Source organism: Fistularia commersonii, chromosome 1 (genome assembly GCF_037954325.1).
Source record: "Fistularia commersonii isolate RoL2024-O1a breed Wild chromosome 1, RoL_Fcom_v1.0, whole genome shotgun sequence".
NCBI lineage: Eukaryota > Metazoa > Chordata > Actinopteri > Syngnathiformes > Fistulariidae > Fistularia > Fistularia commersonii.
In genome coordinates, this window is record NC_141284.1 from 5,544,132 (window position 1) to 5,565,922 (window position 21,791).

Here is a 21,791-nt window from a genome sequence, read left to right on the forward strand (position 1 = left end):
AATGAGAGCTTGTTTCTAGCGATACAGCAGCTCTTCTGCACAAAAAAAATCATTATTTTCTAAATTTTCAAGAATTTATTTTGTGTTATGCGGAATGCAGTGCTTACAGGATAAGCTTGTTAATAAGGTTCACTGTAAAAGTAAATTTCAATTCAATTAAATACAAATAGTTATACTTTTTTTTTTACCATAACATAGAACATTTCTCCTTGGGGGTCAATAAAGTAATTCTGATTCTTTTATGTACATGGCATTTGTCCAAGCGACTGCCCCAAAGCAGCAATGGTCATGTGTTAAAACAATCATCAGAGAATTAAACAACTAATCAAATCCAACAGATTATTTTATTTTCCATATAGAATCATTGAGAATAAATTGAGTATTAATATCATTTAATATAATAATATTTAATGATTATTTCAGATCTTAATACAAATGTGTATCTGTCTGATGAAGGACTGTCAATGGTTTCATAATTTGAAAAAAGCGATTTAGAAAATACTAATAATGTATATAAGATATATCTATGTCAAAATATTGCAACGGATAATTAATGTGTGATCCATATATATGATTATAAACTCTAGACTACTGGCTGTAGTCATCACATCTCTGTTCTCTGAACAACCTAAATTTGTCCTACAAATTTCCATCGTCACCAATTTCTTTCTCAAGAGATGATAGAACATTTGTCTTACTTTTACGCAACAAAAGAGATGAACTCTGTGTCAATATTATTTTAGGCCTGGCCAAGTTCTTCATACACAAAAACCGAGTGCAAAAATGTTCCCCCAATTTTACGTTCTTCTTAAAGGATTTTGAATTATATTAAAAATCCTTAAAACTTATGGAAAAAAAATCCGAAAAATATACAGCTCTATGACTGATGTTCCCTTTGAACCATCAAGTTAAATAAGTATCATATTCCCCTTGCCATTTATTTATTTATTTCATTTGTTTTTATTCATTTTTTTTCCTAAAATTAAACATTTCTCACAAACCTTTAATCCTGTTAACTCGTACTGTTCAGTGAATGCATACAAAACGAATGTCCTTATACTTCCTCATCCCCTTTTGTATCATAGACATTCGATCTTGACTTGCCATGTTTTTGTACATATATTTATCTGTTTATACTATTTGTGTTCAATAAAAAATTGTATTAAAAAAATCCTACATTTGTCCAAGGAGGGATGTTTTCTTACTTTATAAGGGGAATTTCAAGAGGAAGTGACGTTCCTTGGACATTGTTAATCGAATAACCCCCCCCCCCGGTCTTCCGGACAGCAGGGGGCGCTCTCTTTCCTGACTCGCCACACCGACTTCCGGGAAAAAACCTCTAATGCCCCGCCTCTCACAGCTAACATTCCTTCCGGCTTGACCGCCATTACAGAGAGCAGGTACGAAATCAATGTTTGAACCTTATAACTACATCCTATACACAATCTTCGCCATCCTCTTATTTCTTGTGACTTAATATTAACTACTACGATATATTAACTTCAACAAAAGTCCATGATTGATATTGGAACGACAGAGCATGAAATATTAGCCTAAATTGTGAATTGCAACATGAGCTTCCCTCAGTTCGAATTCTACGCTTAACACACCGACAGCTAATTGTACCTAGCCACTGAATTTATGGCTTATTCTCACTAGTGATACACAGCATTGCCACAAAATGATTTGTTTTTTTAGTGCTCTTGAAGTTAAGTTGCAACTTAGAATCCGTTAGCATGTAGCCCTGGGATTCTCCAGTCATCCGCGTCCAGGGTAGATGTTATTTTAGCAAAGTCTAACTCTTGGAGCACGATTCAGCCTTACGCCGATGTCCTGACAGTCACACCACCCTAATTAAACACTTAATATAAAATGAAATTACACTTGGTCAGTTGGGTTGTATTGTAGCATCTGGGACACCTTGCGCTCACGTTCTCCGTTCTGTAGTAAATTTGTGCTTTTGAATTTGGTGTCAGTCCCTTTAGCACGACGTCGCTTTTGAATCGTAACGTACCATGAAGGCGTGCCTTCATTTGAATTATTAGAGGCAATATTAGTGTTGCTAGTTTTTCTAAAGCTCGCTGCTCCCCAGCATGCAGGTTAAACACAACTGTTTTGAAACGTCTACTCTACAGACAAAAGGTAGTTAGGAAGTGGTTGGCTATAGAAAATTCATGGTTATCTCCACCGGTATGCGTTATGAATGACGTGCTTAAATTCTTGAGCAATAAATGGCATAACCACTATGAAAGAGGAGCTGCTGAGTATCTTCCCAAGGTGTGTGATTTGTGCTAATGTTGTATGATCTCTTGCAGATATGGCAATTCGCTATCCCATGGCCGTGGGCCTTAATAAAGGCCACCAAGTCACGAAAAATGTGACTGCTCCCAAACACAGTCGCCGGCGTGGGGTGAGTATGTATGTTGTAACAACACCTTGGGTCTGTGATTCAAAGCAACCTGGTGCAATGATTGGACTGAAATTAAACAAGTTCTCCAGAATTCTCATATTGTAGTTTGTCTGCTTAGATATACCTGTTCTCTCCATTTTCCTGCAGGTTTTTCCATTCTCAGTCTTAGTGTTCAGCTTTTAATTTTTTTTTTTGTTCAGATGAAACTTGTATAGCTATGTGGCTCTCTTAATGTCTAAATAACCCCAGAAAGGGAAAACCTGCAGCAATGAACTGTGGTGTCTTACTATGCTTCGACATGCTATTGCTCCTGTCGAGAGCAAGTAATTCTAAAGTGGGAACCCATTCTTGAAAAATGTTCTAATAGATGTTACAGTGCTAAAAGTGCTGCAGAACTTAATTTAAATTGGTATACATTTTTTGATTTAACAAACTGAATGGTGTCCCTGAACCTTGGCATTGTTGTGAAATATTATATTGGGATATAACAAAAATGTGCCACGATAAAAACACCCCAATACCACCTGAGTCTATTTACAAATCTGCCTCAAAATATATAGATATTCGATTATTGGTCTGCATACTGGTGTTGAAATGTCTTGTGGTATCTATATAGGAAGTAGTGGTTACTAACACTGTTTAACAGTGGTTTTCTTTCCACTGCAGCGTCTGACCAAACAGAGCAAGTTTGTCAGGGACCTAATTCGCGAAGTGTGCGGATTTGCCCCATATGAGAGACGAGCCATGGAGTTGCTCAAAGTGTCCAAGGACAAAAGAGCTCTCAAGTTCATCAAGAAGAGGGTGAGTATCTTGTTAAGCAGTGACCGTACTAGATAGATTGTTGGCCCAAGTCAATGACCAAGATGGTCACATCTGGATTGAAGTCATTCTATTAAACAGGCTTTATATGAGTCCTTGTTTGTGAGAATTACAATATTCACTATTTACTGATTTGATGACAAGGGTTTATTTGTTTTTGGTGCTGTCATCAATGCTCGAAACAATTAAATGTTCTGCAGAACGTACATTTTATGGAAAATTTGGTATCACAAGTCTCTGAAAGGTTACCATGGTAACCCCAACACCCTATAACTCTTTGAAAATAAATCAAAAAATCAGGTGGTAATTTGTCGAGTGATATGGATTAATTTTTTTAAGCAATGTTTTTTGTAATATGGCTGATGATCCATTTTCTACCCCCGCTTTGTCCCACTCCAGCTGAAGGCTATCTTTGTCGTCGTCCTGCGCACTAAAACCAACAAAGTCATCCTCTTAAGGGATCTGATATGTTATGGTCTGATGTGATGAGGCTAAATGTTTTGGTAGCATGAACCTCGTTAGCCCTCAAAAAATCCATAAATTTGCCGCATCATTGTTTAAGCCGCAGTTTTCAAAGCGTGTGAAAGAAGTAGCAGTTTATAAAAATTACAGGAGCTGGGGAGAACAGAAGACGGTTCAAAAATAGATGATAGTCAATTGCCATTTGTTAGGGTTTTGATAAAAATGTCCCCTGATGAGTGAAATTTTAAGTCACTTGACTGGGAAACTGATGGTCCATCTTATTTTTTACTGACAGTCCCCTGGATGAGACCGATCTCAGATTAGATATGTCAACCCTACTAAGTTTGTGCCGTGTTTCATTTGAACGAACACGGTGCCAAACAACAGTGGGCTCCCTCTTGATATTCTCCCCCTTTTTTTTCTCACAGATTGGCACTCACATTCGGGCCAAGAGAAAGAGGGAGGAGCTGAGCAACGTGCTGGCTGCCATGAGAAAGGCTGCTGCCAAGAAGGACTAAACTGTCAGTCAATAAAAGTTAAAACTATTAAACTCACACTTTGTCTCTTGGTTCTTCTTGCAATCTCATACTTGTCCAGCTGGGATGTGAAATCGGGATTACACTGAACCAATGTGCAGTGACCTGGAAAAACATTGGAGGGCAGCATTCTATTGTGGAAAAAGTGGAAGACGATGCTTGATTGCTTGCTGTCTGGTGGAGACTGAAAGTGCTGATTGACCCCCCCCTGCACTGACAAACGGCACATTTTGGAACCTTTTTTCTGGGGACGGCTCTAAATGTGGCTGTCGCATGAAAGGCTGCTAGTTATTTTTGGCTCAGCCTGACTTTCCCAACACCATTATTCAGTGTCTGGAGCCTTGTGATGTACAAAGGGAAGCTGCGGGAGAAATGCGACAAGGTGTTCTGCTGCATTGGCTGCACTGCCAAGCTAAAAGTAGCCTGGGCTCCGGATAGAACACAAGAATGTCTCAATCGTTGGACCATCTATTTTTAGAGGTTGCTTAGAATAAAATATTCCAACTATTTTTATCTTATTTTTTTAAGCTTCATGTGGTATTGCAGACTTGTTCATACCTCGGTCACATCCATCAGGCTTTTTTGATCAAGAGATGAACAAACCTAGTTTAGCAATTTTGATAGAAAGTGATGTCACTGGAGTCTCATTGCCTTTTAAAAACTAAGCTGTCAACCTCAGCTGTCAATCAGTAATAACACCTTGACATGACTATCACCACTTCAATCTTAAGTTGAAAAATGTTGATCTGCTTGCAGATTTTATTAACAGTTCAAAGATAGTATAATTGACATGGTAAGTACGAGATAGTTATGCGTGATTGAATAGATAAATATGTATCCCGTTATTTGTTGGCTCAAACAATAAAGTGACATTCAATCATGAGTGACTGGATGACAGACAAAGGTAAGGCCTGTCTTTGTAAATATGAGACTGGTATTTTACAATCCCGTCCACAGGATTACACTTGAAGCACTACTGGAAAACATCAATCCCCAATTTCCAAATGCATGTCCAACCCTACTAAATTATTGTACAGATTTTTCAAATAAGTTGTTTTTTTGACATTTTAAAAACAAATGCTTTGAAAATAGCTAGAAAATTCTAATGCTTTGCTGTCATCAGGAAATGGAAGATTTACAAAAATCGTATCATTTCACATTGCGTATAAAAATGACAACTAGATCATAAATTACAATTTTCAGTCATGAAAAATTATTAAACTAATTCAAATGAACATATATAGTCTATGTGTTTGTTTCTTCTTTTCATTTTTTCCTTTTACAGTAGGCATTTGCCCTTGAAAACGATGAGTTCTCCTAATTTTACCTCTGCCGGATGTTCAGTAATTTTATGCTTAACTTGGTATGACTTAAAATCACACACATATGCGCAAACACAACTTGCATAAATGCTTGTGGAGGACTCACAACAAAACAGGAGATTGGAGATCAGGGAGATGACAGAACCACTGATTCATCGTGCACTCTTGCTAAGTGCACGAGGACAGTAAGTTCACTGTGACAGAGGAATTACACAGGTGTAAGGGCATTACTGATACCTTCAACTCTTAAAACTGGATCTGATGGAGGAGCAGAACAACTTACAAATGAGCAGAGACTCAATGACATGCTGTAGAAAAATGAAAACAAGTATCACTTCACGAGGGCTCATAAAATTGGCACAGACTGTTAATGTAATTATTATCAAATGTAGTTACTATTATATATTACTTTCATGGCATTACCCTCAGTTCAGAGTTTTAGTCTAAATATATATTTATTGATGTTGGATCCATTCTACGATACTTTGCCACTCCATGTGCCCTCCAACTGTCCCTTGGGGACAAATAAAGTTTCTCTTATTCTGATTTTGAGATGTCCCACATAGAAAATGATGACTTGATCAAAGAACGTAAATATTCACTGATCAATCAATTTATTAATATTACCCCAACCTCAGCTCTAGCAAGTCATCATTTGCAACTCTTAACTTCGATTTTGTGCTAATTTTTTTATTACTGCCATTTGACAGTAATCACATCGCTACTGATTTGTGACGTATTTGTGAGCAGGTTATGTAAAAACCAAAAAGACTGTCGATAATCAATCTAGTTGGTTATTTTATCGTAAAAAGTAGCTTGCATGACTACTTTGAGATGACTGTGTCCTGAACAAGCCCCTCAGCGTGTGTGCGTTCATGTGTGCGCGTGTCTGTGTGCGTGTGCCGTTGCCCCTGGTGACGCGTCTCTATCCAGTTTACACCCGCCCATACATCTAATTCTCGGCTTATGATTGGCTGTTTGTTGTTCACCCGTGCTCCTGATTGGCCAGGCTAACTGTCCGCCTTTTAGCTGGGTATATTTAGCTGATTGCATTATCGGATCAGCCTTAACCCGCGGTTCAACAATATAGAGTTAAGTACACATACTTTATGTAATTTTCCGGCTAGAATCGGCAGCGGCAGCAAGTTAGTTAGCGTCGCCGTCGGCTAACAGGTGAAGCTAACACAAACAGCGGCGTTGTTGCTTCACCGGGTCTGGATTTTGTCAGCGAGGGACGAAAAACATACGGTCTCTGAAATGTCTTCAGACGAAGACAGGGCCAAGGAAATCTTGAAAGGCTTCAAACTGTATCCTTTTCGCGAAAGACGCTGTTTCGGTAATGTCCTGCATTTGTTTGAAACGGTTGCGAGATATTACCCGTGTGTGCCCGCCTTGTGCCGCTATCGGACATTAGCAATAGCAACATCTTGTTACTGTGGACTGTCATGGTACAGTATGGTAAGCTAGCTGCTTAGGCTAGCCTGATAGTTTGACCTCCCTGTCCACGATACTTCTGGAGCTCGACTTTTCCTGTGCTTTCTTTTGTTGTTTTTTTTGAACATTTCCTCTCACAGTAATAAAAAGGCAGGGCAACGTTAGCTCACATTTCAGTGACGGCGAGAAATGCTTTTATTTCCCTAAGGCTAGCCAGCTTCCGCTAGCTGCTGAGCTGCAAGAATGGGGTGCAAAGTGCTGCAGGCTGTGGACAGAGGTGTTAGTGGCTGACGCGGGTAGTCAAAACTTCAACTTCTGTGTTTACAAACTCCTGGCTTTTGCAGTAGATAAAGTACTTCTGAAGTACCGAGTACTTCTAGACCTTACGTGGCTTCTCGGTGCATTGCCTTGAGCAGAGGATCTAACTCGCATGAAAGTAAATGGGGGGGTAAAAAAAAAAAACAATCAAGTATCCCCTTTATACACACACACACACACACACATACATATATAAACACAGGAGATGTTTTCACGCAGTCAAGATGATCATAAGAATGTATATAGTGCTGACACCAGAAGATGAATATCTGGTGAATTTTCTGATTAAGTATATTCTAACTTCTGTTAACCATAACGCAAAAGTGTCCCTGACAGTTTTTCCAATATCCACTTGTATCATCAGATTGAAAGGAAAAGTCACTTATCAAATATGCAATGCCAATTAATCTTGTTTGCCTTCTGAATAATCCGGAGTAGTTTGAATCTTCCATAATTTTTTATTGTTGTTAAAGGCTTTGCTTTCAGAGGTGTCCCTCAAATATTCAAAATATGGCAATTGCATTATCTTGCTGTGATTCTAGTAGTTAGGGGGGGTTATGAGAAAGAAATGATGAATATTAAGTACACAGTCATTTTAGGGTAATTTCTTGCCAATTTTTTCAAACACTCTTATCTAGTATTTGAGTAATTATTTTCAAATTTCAAGTGATTGTTAACTGATTGTTTCAAAAAGCTGCTATTATGAAGTATTCGATTTTTATTAGTATTTTTTTTCCCCAGTACTTCAGGGGTTTTTGTTAGTTTTATTGGTCACTAGTGAGCACACAGTTTATTATCCTAAATCCATGTTAGATTTATTGAGGGGAAAACCAAAGTTTACCAGGACATTTCTCTCTAATATTATTAATTGTCTGGTCCAAATCACCAGGTCGCCAGAATATACCTGTGCTTGTGAGTTAGAGCTTGATTTCTCATTACTTGATATCAGCTTTTCATTGATACACTGGTATCAGCTTGTTTGATAATCCATCTGATAAAAGAAAACTGTGCTTGTGTTAATTTTACATTGTGCTGTCACACAATTTCTCCAGGAGACAGCTTTGTTTTGGACCCAGACTTTTGATTGCCCATCTGTCTGAACAGTCACAGCCGATTCATAAATATCTGCTCTTTTCAGAGAACGCCTTCTAACAGAATCAGTTCTTGCCTTTTTTTCAGCAATTCCTTCCTCTTTTTCTGTTCAGTTATCAATTTCTTACTACACAGGTTATTTGTTTTCATTGCTTTAAGACAAAAACCCCAATTTTTCTCAATCATTACATTGCAAACCAATTGAATCCTGAAAGCAGAATTAATTCCTAAAAACAGTCCCTGCCACTTTTGCCTGGTTGAACGGGCCCAGCTTCAGCACCCTGGACAGCGAATTGCTGCCAGTCATGCTTTTAGATCTTCAAGAGTAGATGCCAAGTATGCCATCGACCCCGAGGGTGCAGACTCTAATAAGAATTCTGTGGTGGTGCAAACCACACCAATGCCTGACTGTCCGTGTATGATTGGAAGTATATCCGTCCTGCGAGGAGTAAGCCATCAGGAAGTGGTTGCGAATTGTAACCCTTGTCCAATGAGCTGCTTTGGCCTCTGGTCAACTTTTTGCCTGCACTTCATTTGGAAAATTCATAAGGCGGGTACCTTTTGAGAGTTGGGTCCCTCAAAGCACGCTTTTTGTGTGACTGTGAGTCTTGGGTTGTCTGTTACAGTGCTTCCATTCAAAACGGAGTTTCCTGCTTCTTTGGACCCCTATTTGATTTTTATTTTTTTACGCCTATTTAAAGCCATGTCCTTTCACATTTACTTGTGTGTGTGTGTGTGTGTGTGTGTGTGTGTGTGTGTGTGTGTGTGTGTTTGTTTTTGCAAACCTTATGATTTCACTGGCAAATTGTTCAAGCAACACACAAAACTGCTGCTGTTATATAAGGGTTTTTAATGTGGAAATTGGCCACGTCATGTTTTCGTTTATATATTCAAACCGTTTCAAAAAGTTCCACTGTGTGTCCTGCTCACTGCTGAAGTGCTTCTATAACTGTCGAGTTTGTTTTAATATTAATTCTTTTTTCTTCCCAACATTGTTTTAGAATGCTTGTTAAAAGCAGGTCGGACCTCTTCTGCGCCCGAGCTCTGCTTTGGGAGCGGGGCCGAGAAGGCGAGCTGCTGTGTGCCATATTACATAAGAGGAGTTGAGCAGGAGTTGAGGCTCAGTGCTTTCTAGCAATGCAAAACATGAGTCTCCAACATATGCGAATGAGATGTGTCACGTGAGTGGCGTGTCCGTTTTGTGGCCTCCGCTCCCGTTGTGTGGTAATTCCTAAATCCACGATTTAGAGGAACAGGGATTTACTGCCTTCTGCCTGTCCAGCCTTATTTAAGCAATTCTGCATCAGCTTCGTATCGCCTTTCAAGTGTATGGATTGTAATAAGCTATTCATGTATAAATCAACAGTGAGAGTTTTTTTTTTGTTTAGTTTTGAAATGCTTTTAAAAAATATGGTTGTCCAGAGAGCTGGCGCCCAGATTCAGAACTGATGCCATTTGAAATTATATTGTGTGGTATTTTCTGGGAAATGGCAGACAAAATGACTAAAGTCTCAGTGTGAAAGAAGGTGAAAGAAAAGAAAAACTTGAGCGTGTTTCTCCTCCGATACACCGAAAACAGTGTCATTCAAATCAGTTTTGCGGTCGTTCTGCAGCCCCCGCTGACAGGAAATAAAAGACGCCCACGGGCATGAGCAGAACCATTCGGTTCTGCCTCCAAGAAGCAAAGATTTTGGATCTGCAGAGATTTGTTTAACTGGCTGAAAATAAAACAGCCAGAGGCTCTTTGGGCTGGACTGAAACACGGTGCTTTGGTCAGAGGGTTGGAGAGTGTAACCAACTCTAACTCTCAGCTTCTACCTCTAAAAAAATTCCATAAGGACCACAACCAACACTTATTTCCTTCACCTAGATCAGAGATGATTCAGTCGATTGTTCAGTTTTAGAGCCCGAGACAGTGCTTAAACAATGTCTCTGTCTTGAGAGATAATTTCCTGCTTTTTAGGAAGGGCATTTTGACCTCTCCTTCTTCAAGTACAACTCCAAAGTAATCATTGTGTAAAAGTACTTTTCCGGATCTCTAAAGCTGTGAAAAATATTGCGTGTATTTTAAATAATTCAATAAAGAGCATCCTCACGCAGAGGGTGTTGGAACAGCTCAAATGAATGAACTAATTTTGTAGAAAGGACAAGATTGCCCAGCTTTGGAGGGAAATGGGTTCAAATTTAGCCGCAGAGACTCAAGTCAGCGCTTCCTCGGAAAGAGTCTGCAGCCTCAACCTGAGTGTCTGGAAGAACTTTTCCATCTGCCTCCAGTAAAGGCTAAGGCTGGAACAAAGTAAGCCATTAACCTGTCTTTAAAAATATCGCAGACTAAACACTGACAGAAAGGTTGTCATGGGGGGCTCATTAACCTGTGTGTGTGTGTGTGTGTGTGTGTGTATATGTGTGTGTAGTGTGTATGATCTGACACTGCTTGCTGTTTTTTTTTTTTTTTTTTGCAGTCACCCTGGCAAATATACACACACACACACACACACTTACATGTGCAACAGACCCTGGGGAGGCTAGCCTCAAAGGGGGGGAGCCAAGTAACATAAGGCCACACGTTTGTTGTGTTTGGCTTTAAATGTATGATTGTAGAATTTAGCAGGCTGTTTTTTTTTTATTAATTCAAAATATATATTCATACACAACAGCCGTCAGCTGTGTGCCTGCAGTCTGTTATTACTGCTGTTATAAAGGCTTTCTGTCGGAGGGAATAATTGAATAGACATTTTAGATATTAATTAAATGATCCGCTGGAAATTTAGATAAAAACATTTTTGATTGCACCCCAGTTATCACTTTATTGCTTTTTGTCCCCTACTGATATTTAGATAAGTAATTGGTAAACCGTTAAATGATTTTCTGCTGAGTTGCGTTTGTTAAATGCTCTTTTTTTTTTTTTTGCTTATTTCTGCGGGGAAGTTCTAAATCATTTTTGCTGGATAGTGATTGCGGTTACTACTGCAAGCCTTGGATTGTTCTGGAAGGTGTGGATGATGACGAGTTTGATGGAGAGTAGATTAAGTTAGACTTGAGAGGATTAGACAGTTCAAGTCAGCACACTTTACTAGAAAGACAGCGGGGGAGGTTTGGGAGTTGGGGGTTGGAGGTCAGGTGGTTTGGGAGGGAGATGCTGAGAGAGGTGCATGAATAGTCCATATTTTGCGGTTTCATGGTCGCTGTTCCCAATTCCACAGGTTCAGTTGGTTCTTTCTCCGTGGAGTCATCATGTTTTCCAGGTTCTCCTGGTTCTCCGTCTTCCTCCCATAGTCCATGAGCATTGAAGACTCTTAAATTGTCCATAGGCGTGAACAAGAATATGAATGGCTAGATGTCTCAATATGCCACCGTGTGATTGACAGGTGACCAGTCCCGGATAAAAACCCACTTCTGAGCCCAAAGTCAAGTGGGATTTGCTATTAGATATTAACCCTCTCACGCTCAAATTAAGTTGTAGTTGCAGGAAAAATCTGATATTTGGCTGTCGCAAATCTGCAACATCTGCCTGGAGAAGGTTAAATTATGTTAATACAAAAAAAAACAAAAAAAAAACAGTATTATTTATTTATGTTTTCAATTCATATTCTTTTACGTTCCAAAAGAAAACTGCCACAAACCTAGATTGGTAATTTGTTGATTTTATTACATTTTTACCCAGCTTGTGGTATATATACCAGAGGGTTTTTTGACAAACTGCTTTATTTTCACTTGTTAAAGGGTTACAATTTATAAAACCACATGAACTGGCTCCTACACACCCTCAAAACTCTGCAAAAGTGACCGTACAATCACAAACATACGCAAGGCATTTCAAAAACCCAGAGGATCTACTTCAACTTAATGTCGAGTGAGGAAAAAGTTCTCGAAATGATTGAATTGAAATATTTACCTCATGAATTTGCAATGTGAATTAGACGCATGGCTTTTGTCCTGAAGCAAACATTATTTTGCAAATCAGTAATCAAACAATGGCAAATGAATATTATTAGATTAGTTTTTGCTGTATCCCCAAGCCCTGCTGCAGAATGAAGGTGGTTGGGGTGTATTATGGAGGCAGAACTTTGAACTATTTCATCTTTAAAACAGGTGCTGTTCAAAGCCCAGGGCTTTGACTTGGACAAATGGCAAACGGAAAGGAAAAAAAAACAGGCCCCTGTAACAGTTTTGAGTTTGTTTAGGAGGTAATTGTGGCGTTGATGGGGGAGGGGCAGCAGTGGGCGGCGGGTAAAGGCCTCACAGATGGTTTGGAGTCAAGTGTGTGCGTGACACTAAGTAGTGCCTGAGTGTGACAGGATGCTGAGTGGAGAATCTTCTGGAACACGGGGCGCCGTCCGTCTGACAGCTGAGGACAGGGCTGGACTTCTCCGGCTTTAGTTGGCATTACCGAGTGTCTTGCCGGCGGGCCGACAGGTGGGAGTTTTCTCGTGCTGCCTGCTTTAAGCAGATGAAGCTCCAACCTGTGGTATCTCGTGATTTTAGCATAGCAAAACACGCATCAAAATATGATGAAAACAATAAATTTTATTCAAGGTGTCTTATTCAACACTCAATGTTCAGAAATATACAAATACACAAATACAGATTCAAAGAAACAATGAAGATAAAACGATAAAAGTGACAAAGCGGTTTAAAAAAACATAGATGCACACCTATCCATATATAAAATATATACACACACATATAAATAAATAAAGTGACAGCATTGGGTGTCAGGTGGAATAAGTAGCTTTAAACGGATGGGTTTTTGAGTAGTGATTTGAAGTGAATTGGGGTGGTAATGAATTCAAGGAATGGGGATCAAAATGCTTTGCTCTGGGGACAGACAAGGAGGAAGGGGATCTGACGGAGCGAGAGGGGTTTGAAACATGGAGGAGGTTGGACAGGAATAGGGGTGCGAGGTTGTGGGTGGTCTTGAATGTTAACAAGAGGATTTTGAATTGAATACCAAACTGAACAGGGAGCCAGTGGAGCTGTTGGAGGACAGGCGTGATGTGGTGGAGGAAGGGAGTTGGAGTGATGATACGGGCAGCTGGGTTCTGGACCAGTAGAAGTTTATGAAGGGATTTGTGAGTGAGGCCGAAGAGCAGAGAGTTGCAGTGGTCCAGACGGGAGGTGATGAGGCTGTGGACAAGGATGGCGGCAATGTGGGAGGGCGGGGGGAGGGGGGTAAATTGGATTTTGTGCAGATGAGAACCTCGGTTTTGTCACCGCTCAAATTGAGAAAGTTTAGGGTGAACAAGGTTCTTATTTTGGAGATGCAATCAGTGAGCAAGGTGGGTGTGACAGTGAACTGGGGTTTTGTGTTGAATGTTGAATTTGCAGAAGATGTTGCAGAGGGGACGAACGAAGATGATGAAGAGGACGGGCCCCGGGGCTCTGTGGAGCTCTGTCACACACCTGTAGTGATGGGGTGAAGGGATGAATTTGAAAGATTTAAGTTGAATCAACCAGGTAGGTAAGGCTTTAACCAGTCTAACGGAGTGCGGGTGATGCCGATGGACGATAGCCTGCTAAGAAGGGTGGTGTGACAGATGGAATTGAAGGCTGCACTCAGGTTGAGGAGAATGAGGATGGTAAGGAGTCCAGACTCAGCTGCCATAAGGAGGTCATTGGTGAGTTGAATGACCGCTGTGAGCTGTATGATTTAATCCATTCATTATCTACACTGCTTATCCTGTTCATTTGGGAAGAGGGGGGCTGCTGACAGTGGGATGAGAGACAGTCTTTCCTGCCAATCTCAATCCCACATATGACATTTCATAAAGACGGAAAATTAGGCAGCAGGGTGATGCAGTGGTTGGGGCTTCCTCATGAGAACAAGGACCCTGGTTCGATCCCAAGAGGGGGCCTGTCACAAGTTTGCTTGTTCGCCTTGTGTCTGCGTTGGTTTACTCCGGGTTCTCCAGTTTCCTCAGTCCACCATCCGAAAACATGCAGTAGGTCCATTTGAGACCCTAAATTGCTTAGATCTTTGAATGAGAGAGTGAATGGTTGTGTGTCGCTTGGCTGAGACTGGTTCAGGGTGTACCCTGCTAGATAATAAATAAATGAATGAATGAACACTGGGAAAACACGGAATGGTAACCGGAAGACTTTCGGTTGGGTTTTAGTATATCTGACATGGAAGATAAAAGAGTAGTACTTACTACTTACTACTGCTTGTGTTACAAAGAGAGACTAAAACAGAAAGGAAGGTGTTTGTCGTGACAGTAAACGCAGTTTGGACGAAGCAAAAAAAGTAATGACTGTACTTGTTTACATAAGTAATCCTACATGGTCATTTCAAAGAGATAGAGTTATCAGATAAACACTTTCTCTATGACTCACCTTGAGCTGTTGTGTAAACGCAGTATATTGTGAGTATTAGTGTTCACTCTATGTATTTATTTTTGTTTTTGTCTTTTTTTTTTTACTGAAATGTCAGTAAGATATTTATGGGGACCCAAGGGAGCCTGGTTGTTGGTACAGTCCTGCAGTTAGAGGGTCTTTGTACAAATTTGTAACAAGCATTGTTCCTTGCGTTTACCTCTCCTGCTGCAGTTATTTTAAATGCTACTCCTTCTGATGAAGTCATATTTACCCCACCACCATCGCTCACACACAAACATGGTGCAGTGTGGGCGGTTGCCATCGTCCCTGCTTCTTGTTTGCCCACGTACAACCTCCAGGTGACACCCTTTCCTTCTGTAGTGTATTTTTAACTTTTTGGGTTTTAGCAAAGTTCACGCCCACCGCAATGCAGAAATGCGTGAAACAAAGTTCTACGTCTTTCATCCTGTCCCTTTTTCCAGGTTCCACAGTGTCACCAATCATCTCGCAACAATGCCGCCATATCGCATCCATTCTGGCTAAGTAGCATTTGTATCACAAACACTTTCTGCTTGCTGCTCAGAGCCCGTGAGGGTAAATCAGGGTTCACTTTGTCGTCTCATCTCTTATTAATGCCTAAAGCCTCCTTAAATTGCCCGTGCTTTTCCGATACCTCCCTAGTGTGTAAGCTGATGGATCTGTAGTGCATTGCATGCTGGGTAATGGCTTCACCATCGACGTTTTAAATATGGCCTTGGCCGAGTTGAGTAGAGTGAGTCTCAGTGACCGGTGGCAGCTCCAGGTCCTTGTATGCGCCTGTGATTGACGCATCGCATTGTTTTTGTTGTGACTGCTGTGATCAGAAACAGCTGACAGGCTGATGCAACAGCAAGCGGGGACACCTTTATCTACACGTTCTTCAGCGACACACGTGGACACGGGGTCACCTTAAGGTGCTCAGCCCTATCACCAGCCATTCAGTTCAAACACAATGAGCTGTGTCTCGGTATCAATGGTAGTTTTTCTGGAATGTTGCGTCCACCAAGTGCATGAGTTGAACTCCGGTGACTGCTTAGCCTTGTTTGCTGACAGAGTTCATTTGATAAGAACTGTGGTCGGATGGAAAAACTCCCACTGGAACTGGATTGATATGATTCTGGACACAAATGAAGTCGATAAGACAAAAAAATGATATCAGGGGACAGTGTCTCTGTGCTGGTTGGGAAGCCTTGTCTTTCTGTCTTTACCTTCAAGCAATCCAGGAAGTTTGAAATCCATTAGCTTAAAAAGTGGATTCAGTGAAAAGACATGTTCTTGAGACTTTTAGATCCATCAGGCATCAGATCAAACTGACCCTCCGCTTTCATTATCACCACTTAACCTTCTCCTGACAGAAACTGGATGAACCTTCGAGATGCGGAGACGGGCAAAGTGCTATGGCAAGGAACTGAGGACCTCTCTGTCCCAGGAGTAGAACATGAAGGTATGTCCTTTCTCCCACGTGGAGGGGTTTGTAATGGTGCGTCTAGTGTTTCTTTCTGCAATAACTTCCACATCTCTTTTACACAGAGCTTATTAAAATAGGATATTTTACTAGTCCATGTTTATCAGTTATATAAATGAAAACAACTCTGAACATTATCATTCCATCAGTGTTACAAATTATTAGTGTTTTTTACATGTGCAGTTTTCTGCAGTGCTTTTGAAACCTCCACATGTTTACATTAACTTATCATGAAATTGCAGCATCTTAATGTTGATAAATGTGTATATATACATATTCCTATAATTTTTGCTATAAATGCCATTCAGGAATTTCATATCAACCTCATTTTGAATGTTTTGAAGTTGCCCGAGTGCACTAAAAGTTAAATGCTATTCTAATATCTTTACATTTATCAATATCTGATATATTAAAAATATAGATGTCAGTTAAAGATATTAGTTACCAAAAAAGGATGGAGGAGTGACTTTTATATGTCAGATTAGAAACTACTATCATATCAAAAGCTACAAAATGAAACAGAAAACAAGTCAGATGAACATGGCGTGGAGCAGTCATTATTGGTTACACGGAATACTTAAAGTACTAAGTGGATACTAACGCCATGAGAATCTGTGTTCCCTATCTGAGTCTCAAGTCTGTATCTCCTTGTGAAAGATCTTTTTACAGCACAGAGATGGTCGGGAGCCAAAAAAAAAAACATCTTGTGTCCAAAATGCAATCATTGGTCTAAAATAGAAAATGCGTGCCTTTAAGCAGACTTTGGCGAGAACATTTGAATCATGCGACACAGTCATACACAACAGTATGTAGGCAGGACAGACAAGTTGAAATCCTGTTTCACTGTCAGTACCATGATATAGCCCGCGGTGGTTATCAAACATCGTCGTTCCAGGTTCTGCAAGGCTCCTGCAGTTTGTGTAAGAGGCAATTTTTAGCCATTGCCATGAGAAAATAATCAGAAAAATCTATTTTCATCAGCTGTCATTTGAGGGCACAAATAGTGTTTGTATCCATTTTTATCCTCCCGTCGGCAGTTGCTATTAATACTTACAGTTAGCGTAGGTCTGTCTATGAATAGTCACCGGTGTGTTTTCTTCTTTTGCCGCTGCAGAGCATTGTCGGAGCGGGCCTTCGGGCTGGAGACCGCTCAGACGTTACACGCCATCGCACAGGTGGTGTCCACGTGATCCGACACGTTTTTGTCAATTTCACAGAGTCCCTTTGAGTGCAAAGAGATAGGAAAGTGCCCCGGAAACAAAAGTTAGGCTTTTGATCATCACCTTGAATTGGAACCTGCCTCAATTCCTTTGTCTCTACAGCCATTCAAGTCTTTACAACAATTAACTGCAATTGTCACCATGGCTACCTGTACCATGCTCCCTCACTCTCTTTCTCCACTGTCTTTCCAGCCCGCGTCCCCAAGAAGATCCTGAAGTGTAAAGCGGTCTCCAGGGAACTCAATTTCTCTTCTTCTGAGAAACTGGAGAAGTTCAGGCTGGAGCAGAAAGTCTTCTTCAAGGGACAGTGTCTAGAAGGTAGTTGGACAAAACGCTCACTGTTGACCGGGACAACCGTCCGATCAGAGGGCTGCCGGTTCGATTGTAATGCCTATATAGCATTTGTCTCGGATCGAATGTAGGATCTCAGAAACCATTTGAATCAAGACCAGAATTTCTCACTGTACAAAAATATGCAACATTATTTTAAAAAAATAAAACAGAAAAATCAAAAAGGCCCATTCATTTACCCTGTGCAAAAATGACCAGGTACTTCCCCGAGTTTTTTTTTTTTTGAGGCATTAGGAGATTGATCCTACCACTCATGGCCCAACGGATCGATTCAGGCCGAGTGGAAGGATCGATGCTGCAGAGGAAAGTCGTCGTTGATTGTGATTTCACAAAATGACTGCTATTCAGAAGTGTGTCAAACTGCGACCTTAAGGCAACGGCTATCGCAGCAACATTCTTTTTTGGGGTGGGTGCAACGGTCACCGTGCATTAACTCAGGATATATTTTCAGGTTGATGCCCGCACTCTTTATGAGATCATTGAGAATCATCTGGACCCGAAATTATTAACTCCTGTTTGGTGCCAGAGTGGAAGTAGAATCAATGATGACCTCGGTTTACAGAAACCTTGTCAATTCCCATCCTGGAACACTCCCAAATACCTCCTTTTATATTTGTTATATTTTAATTGATGCTTTGTATTTATAGTTATATACCTCATCTGTTACTGAATTTGAAAATCCATTTGCCCAGGTCTGATTACTCCCCTTATCCCCCCTGAATCTGCAGAATCTGCAGGAATCTAAAATATATTTTTCTCAGTCGTTTAATTTATTTTTAGAGGCTTAGAGAACGTGAGTCGCCTCAGTTCGCCAAGGATCTTGTCTCTTCATTGTGAGTTGTGTGTTTGTATGTGGCGGCCCCGTGAGGCCCTCCTGTACATTGTAGAGGTTGCAAAGGGCCCCTGGGAAAAGCACCATCCATCCCTGCACAACATGTTTGTGTTTCAGGTTTCCACCAGAGATGAGAGGGGGAGACAAAAATTGTGAAATCTATATTTGTAGCATTTGTGATGCACTAACTCACACTCCTCCCTGCGTCCCCTGATCCAGAGTGGTTCTTTGAGTTCGGCTTTGTCATCCCCAACTCCACCAACACATGGCAGTCCCTGATAGAAGCGGCCCCGGAGTCCCAGATGATGCCAGCCAATGTTCTAACGTGAGTCCAGGCGTCCTCTGTCTTTGCCTCTTTTCGTGTAATCGACACTTATGGTGCAACAGCAAAGGTCACAGTGCCTCCTGGAGCAGCGAAAGGAATCAAATGACCTATTCACCAGGTGCGGGATATTAATAAAAAAAAAAAATGGGGGGGGGGGCTTAACATTGAGGAAAATTTTCTCCCTGAAAAGATTTGACACCCCAGCACCAGTTTTCTTAGCAGAGCTCCCACAGAGGAGGAGGGCGAGGAGGAGGCTCCGTCTGGTGGAGCTGCAGGATGCGTTGAGGATACTGATTTGATTCAATTTAGTTCACTGTTTTACTCCATGAGCAAAAAGAAAAGACAGGGCCATCTGTCGACTCCCAACATTTGCTTTCCGTTTAGTTGAAGCCCTGTTAATATCACGCCTTTTAGACTCACACAGCCCATTTGAGTCGCCCCCTCCTGGCTACTTGAAAGAATACAGTTCATGCCACTTTCATTGTAGGTTTAGCTTGACCAGGAATTTCATCTTCTGAATTTCACATTCTACCATGTATTTCAGTCTGTTTTTTCAATCGAGTTTCCAAACAGATGCAATGAGTCTGAGTTAAGAATCTCTGGGAGGTCCTGAAATCTCTGGTAAAGACGGAGGAACCCTCCAGGAATAGTATTTATAATAAAGAGAATTTTTGATCAAACCTTGTATTGACAGTGTTGATGACAGCACAAACTCGTGTATTAATGTGTTGTACAGTTGCAGCAGATGCCCCAGATTGCTGATTCGAACCATTTCCCATTTGTGTTCCAGTGGTAACGTGATCATAGAGACAAAGTTCTACGACGACGACCTGCATGTCAGCACCTCCAGGGTACGGCTTTTCTATGTCTGACTTCTGGTGTCCCGACTCCACCTTCCGACATGCTGACGTCTGGCCAAGGTCTACATATTACCACGTTTAGCCACAGTTTACAGCAGTGAACGGCTCATTTGGTGACTCAAGGGGGCATGGGGGGAGGGGCAGCATCCTTCTGACCCCTCAGTCGGTACAGTGAGCGTTGCGTTTGGGTGTTCTCTTGTTTAATGTCGACCTGAAAACGTTTAGACCTTGGGAGGAACGGGAAGGGAAAAGGGAGAGGACTCCGCCTAGTTTCCTCCGTTCAAGGAGTCACCTCTCTCTGCCCCCTCCCCACAGACTGTTTCATTGTAAATACATTAACACCAATCGAAGTCAGCCAGGGGGCCACTCTGTAAATGACACAATTTCTGCTTTTTTTTTTTTTTTTTTTTTTGTTGCTGTTATTTTTAAGATAAATTCTGCATTCCAACTCCGAGGTTGCATTTACTCAGGAACTGAACATTAGCAGTGTAACCTTCTGTCAGCTGATCTCTCCGTTCCAACACCGAGCTGCACATCAGTGTTGAGGGAAGATGCAGCCTGTTAATAAACAACCCGCAACCCCCACCCCTCCGGCTGTGTTCCGTTGCAGTGGTGCCCTCGGATTCCTTTTAGCTGCTGCCAGGGGGGCAGGAAACTGCCCGAGAGCTTAATGGTGGTCTCTGTGAGGCCGAAGCAGCCCTCTGAAGGAGCTGCCTCCTCGGGCTGCTTCTGCAGAGAAACACACCGTCCTCTAATGGTCAAACACTTCCTGACTACGTCTAGAGCTGGGGTTTTTGATGTAGCGGAATGGGGGGGGGGGCATTTTTGTTTTCTTTTCTAATTCCAGTCGACCATCACAGCGGCCGGAGTGCTTCTCATCTGTTGTGTTTGGGGGGTAATAAACCTGATGAAGTATGTGTTTTTAAAGAACATTCATCAACAATTGGAATTGTCAATATCGTTCTCGTATTTTCAAATTTGTTTGAAGCCTTCACATTTAGATTAAATCTATTACAGTTCAAACTGCGCATCATTTAGTTCACCGGTTTACAACTTTGGCCCAGACGCCACCCAAATGTCACCAGTTTGCATTTTGTCATGACTATCTACAGCTTTGCTTCCCCCTCAAATGACGGCTGTGGTGTATTTGCTTGTTTTTCTTAGCTGCTAACTGAGCTGTGTAAAATAGACTTGTGTTTTAATATGACCTGAGTTGTGGATTAAAATCATCCAAATGTTGTAATAATTACATGTGTGCATTTGTTTTTTTTGTGCCACATTTAAATCTAAGATTCCAGTCAATAGATTTCTCCATCTGTTTAATCCACATTCCCAACAGAGCACCAGGACTGTAAGGACGTTTGACGTTGTCGTCTAATTTCATTGAATTTGAATAATGATGTCAATAGACATTGATTGGCATTTTTTTTAATTATTAGCACAATACCAAACTGTCCAGATTTATTCAACATTGATATTTCTCCTGTTAGTTATAAACTCATTTGGTGGTATATTGATTTTTAAAGTGAACATTATTGTTAAAAAGATGTCACTATGCAACATCTTGTCACAGATCCTTAACAGTATCAGGACTTGAAGAATAAAACTTGTCTCCAGATTTGTTGCATAAATTTAACAATTATGATTTTTTTTTAATGCCCATATATCATGGCTGTCTACAAAAATCCAGAATCAGTCAGAATAACTGACGCAAAGTCAGTGGCACAGTGCTGCGATGAGTTCAGCAGTTTGTGATAAACAAACATAAGATAGTTAGTTTCGAACTGTATCGCCTAGAGGTTACCATGGATATTGCTTTTTAATTACTATAATTTTTTTGCTGTGGTGTTTTTCAGTACCTTGAAATTCAATTTTCATGCAGCTGCTGAGGTTCATAATTATACCGCCGCTGTTATCAGTTAATGGTCCAAGAAACAATTGTGAAAAATGTAGGAACAGTGTTGTGTTTGTAAAATCCGCATCAGATTTTT

At 40.9% G+C, this 21,791-nt stretch overlaps 2 protein-coding genes across 2 annotated transcripts; both read left to right on the forward strand.

Moving 5' to 3' along the window:
• Nucleotides 1–1,335: 1,335 nt before the first annotated feature.
• Nucleotides 1,336–4,245, forward strand: rpl36 (ribosomal protein L36). The gene is made up of 4 exons (XM_086145664.1): nt 1,336–1,400; nt 2,316–2,410; nt 3,077–3,211; nt 4,120–4,245. The coding sequence occupies exons 2-4, from the start codon at nt 2,318–2,320 to the stop codon at nt 4,207–4,209; spliced, it is 318 nt and encodes a 105-aa protein (XP_086001790.1). The 5' UTR covers nt 1,336–1,400; nt 2,316–2,317; the 3' UTR covers nt 4,210–4,245.
• A 2,348-nt stretch (nt 4,246–6,593) lies between these two features.
• pde6d (phosphodiesterase 6D, cGMP-specific, rod, delta) lies at nt 6,594–21,046 on the forward strand. The gene is made up of 5 exons (XM_086145678.1): nt 6,594–6,856; nt 16,103–16,191; nt 17,625–17,750; nt 18,835–18,940; nt 19,731–21,046. Exons 1-5 carry the CDS (start codon nt 6,807–6,809, stop codon nt 19,810–19,812), a joined length of 453 nt encoding a protein of 150 aa, XP_086001804.1. The 5' UTR covers nt 6,594–6,806; the 3' UTR covers nt 19,813–21,046.
• Nucleotides 21,047–21,791: the final 745 nt, after the last annotated feature.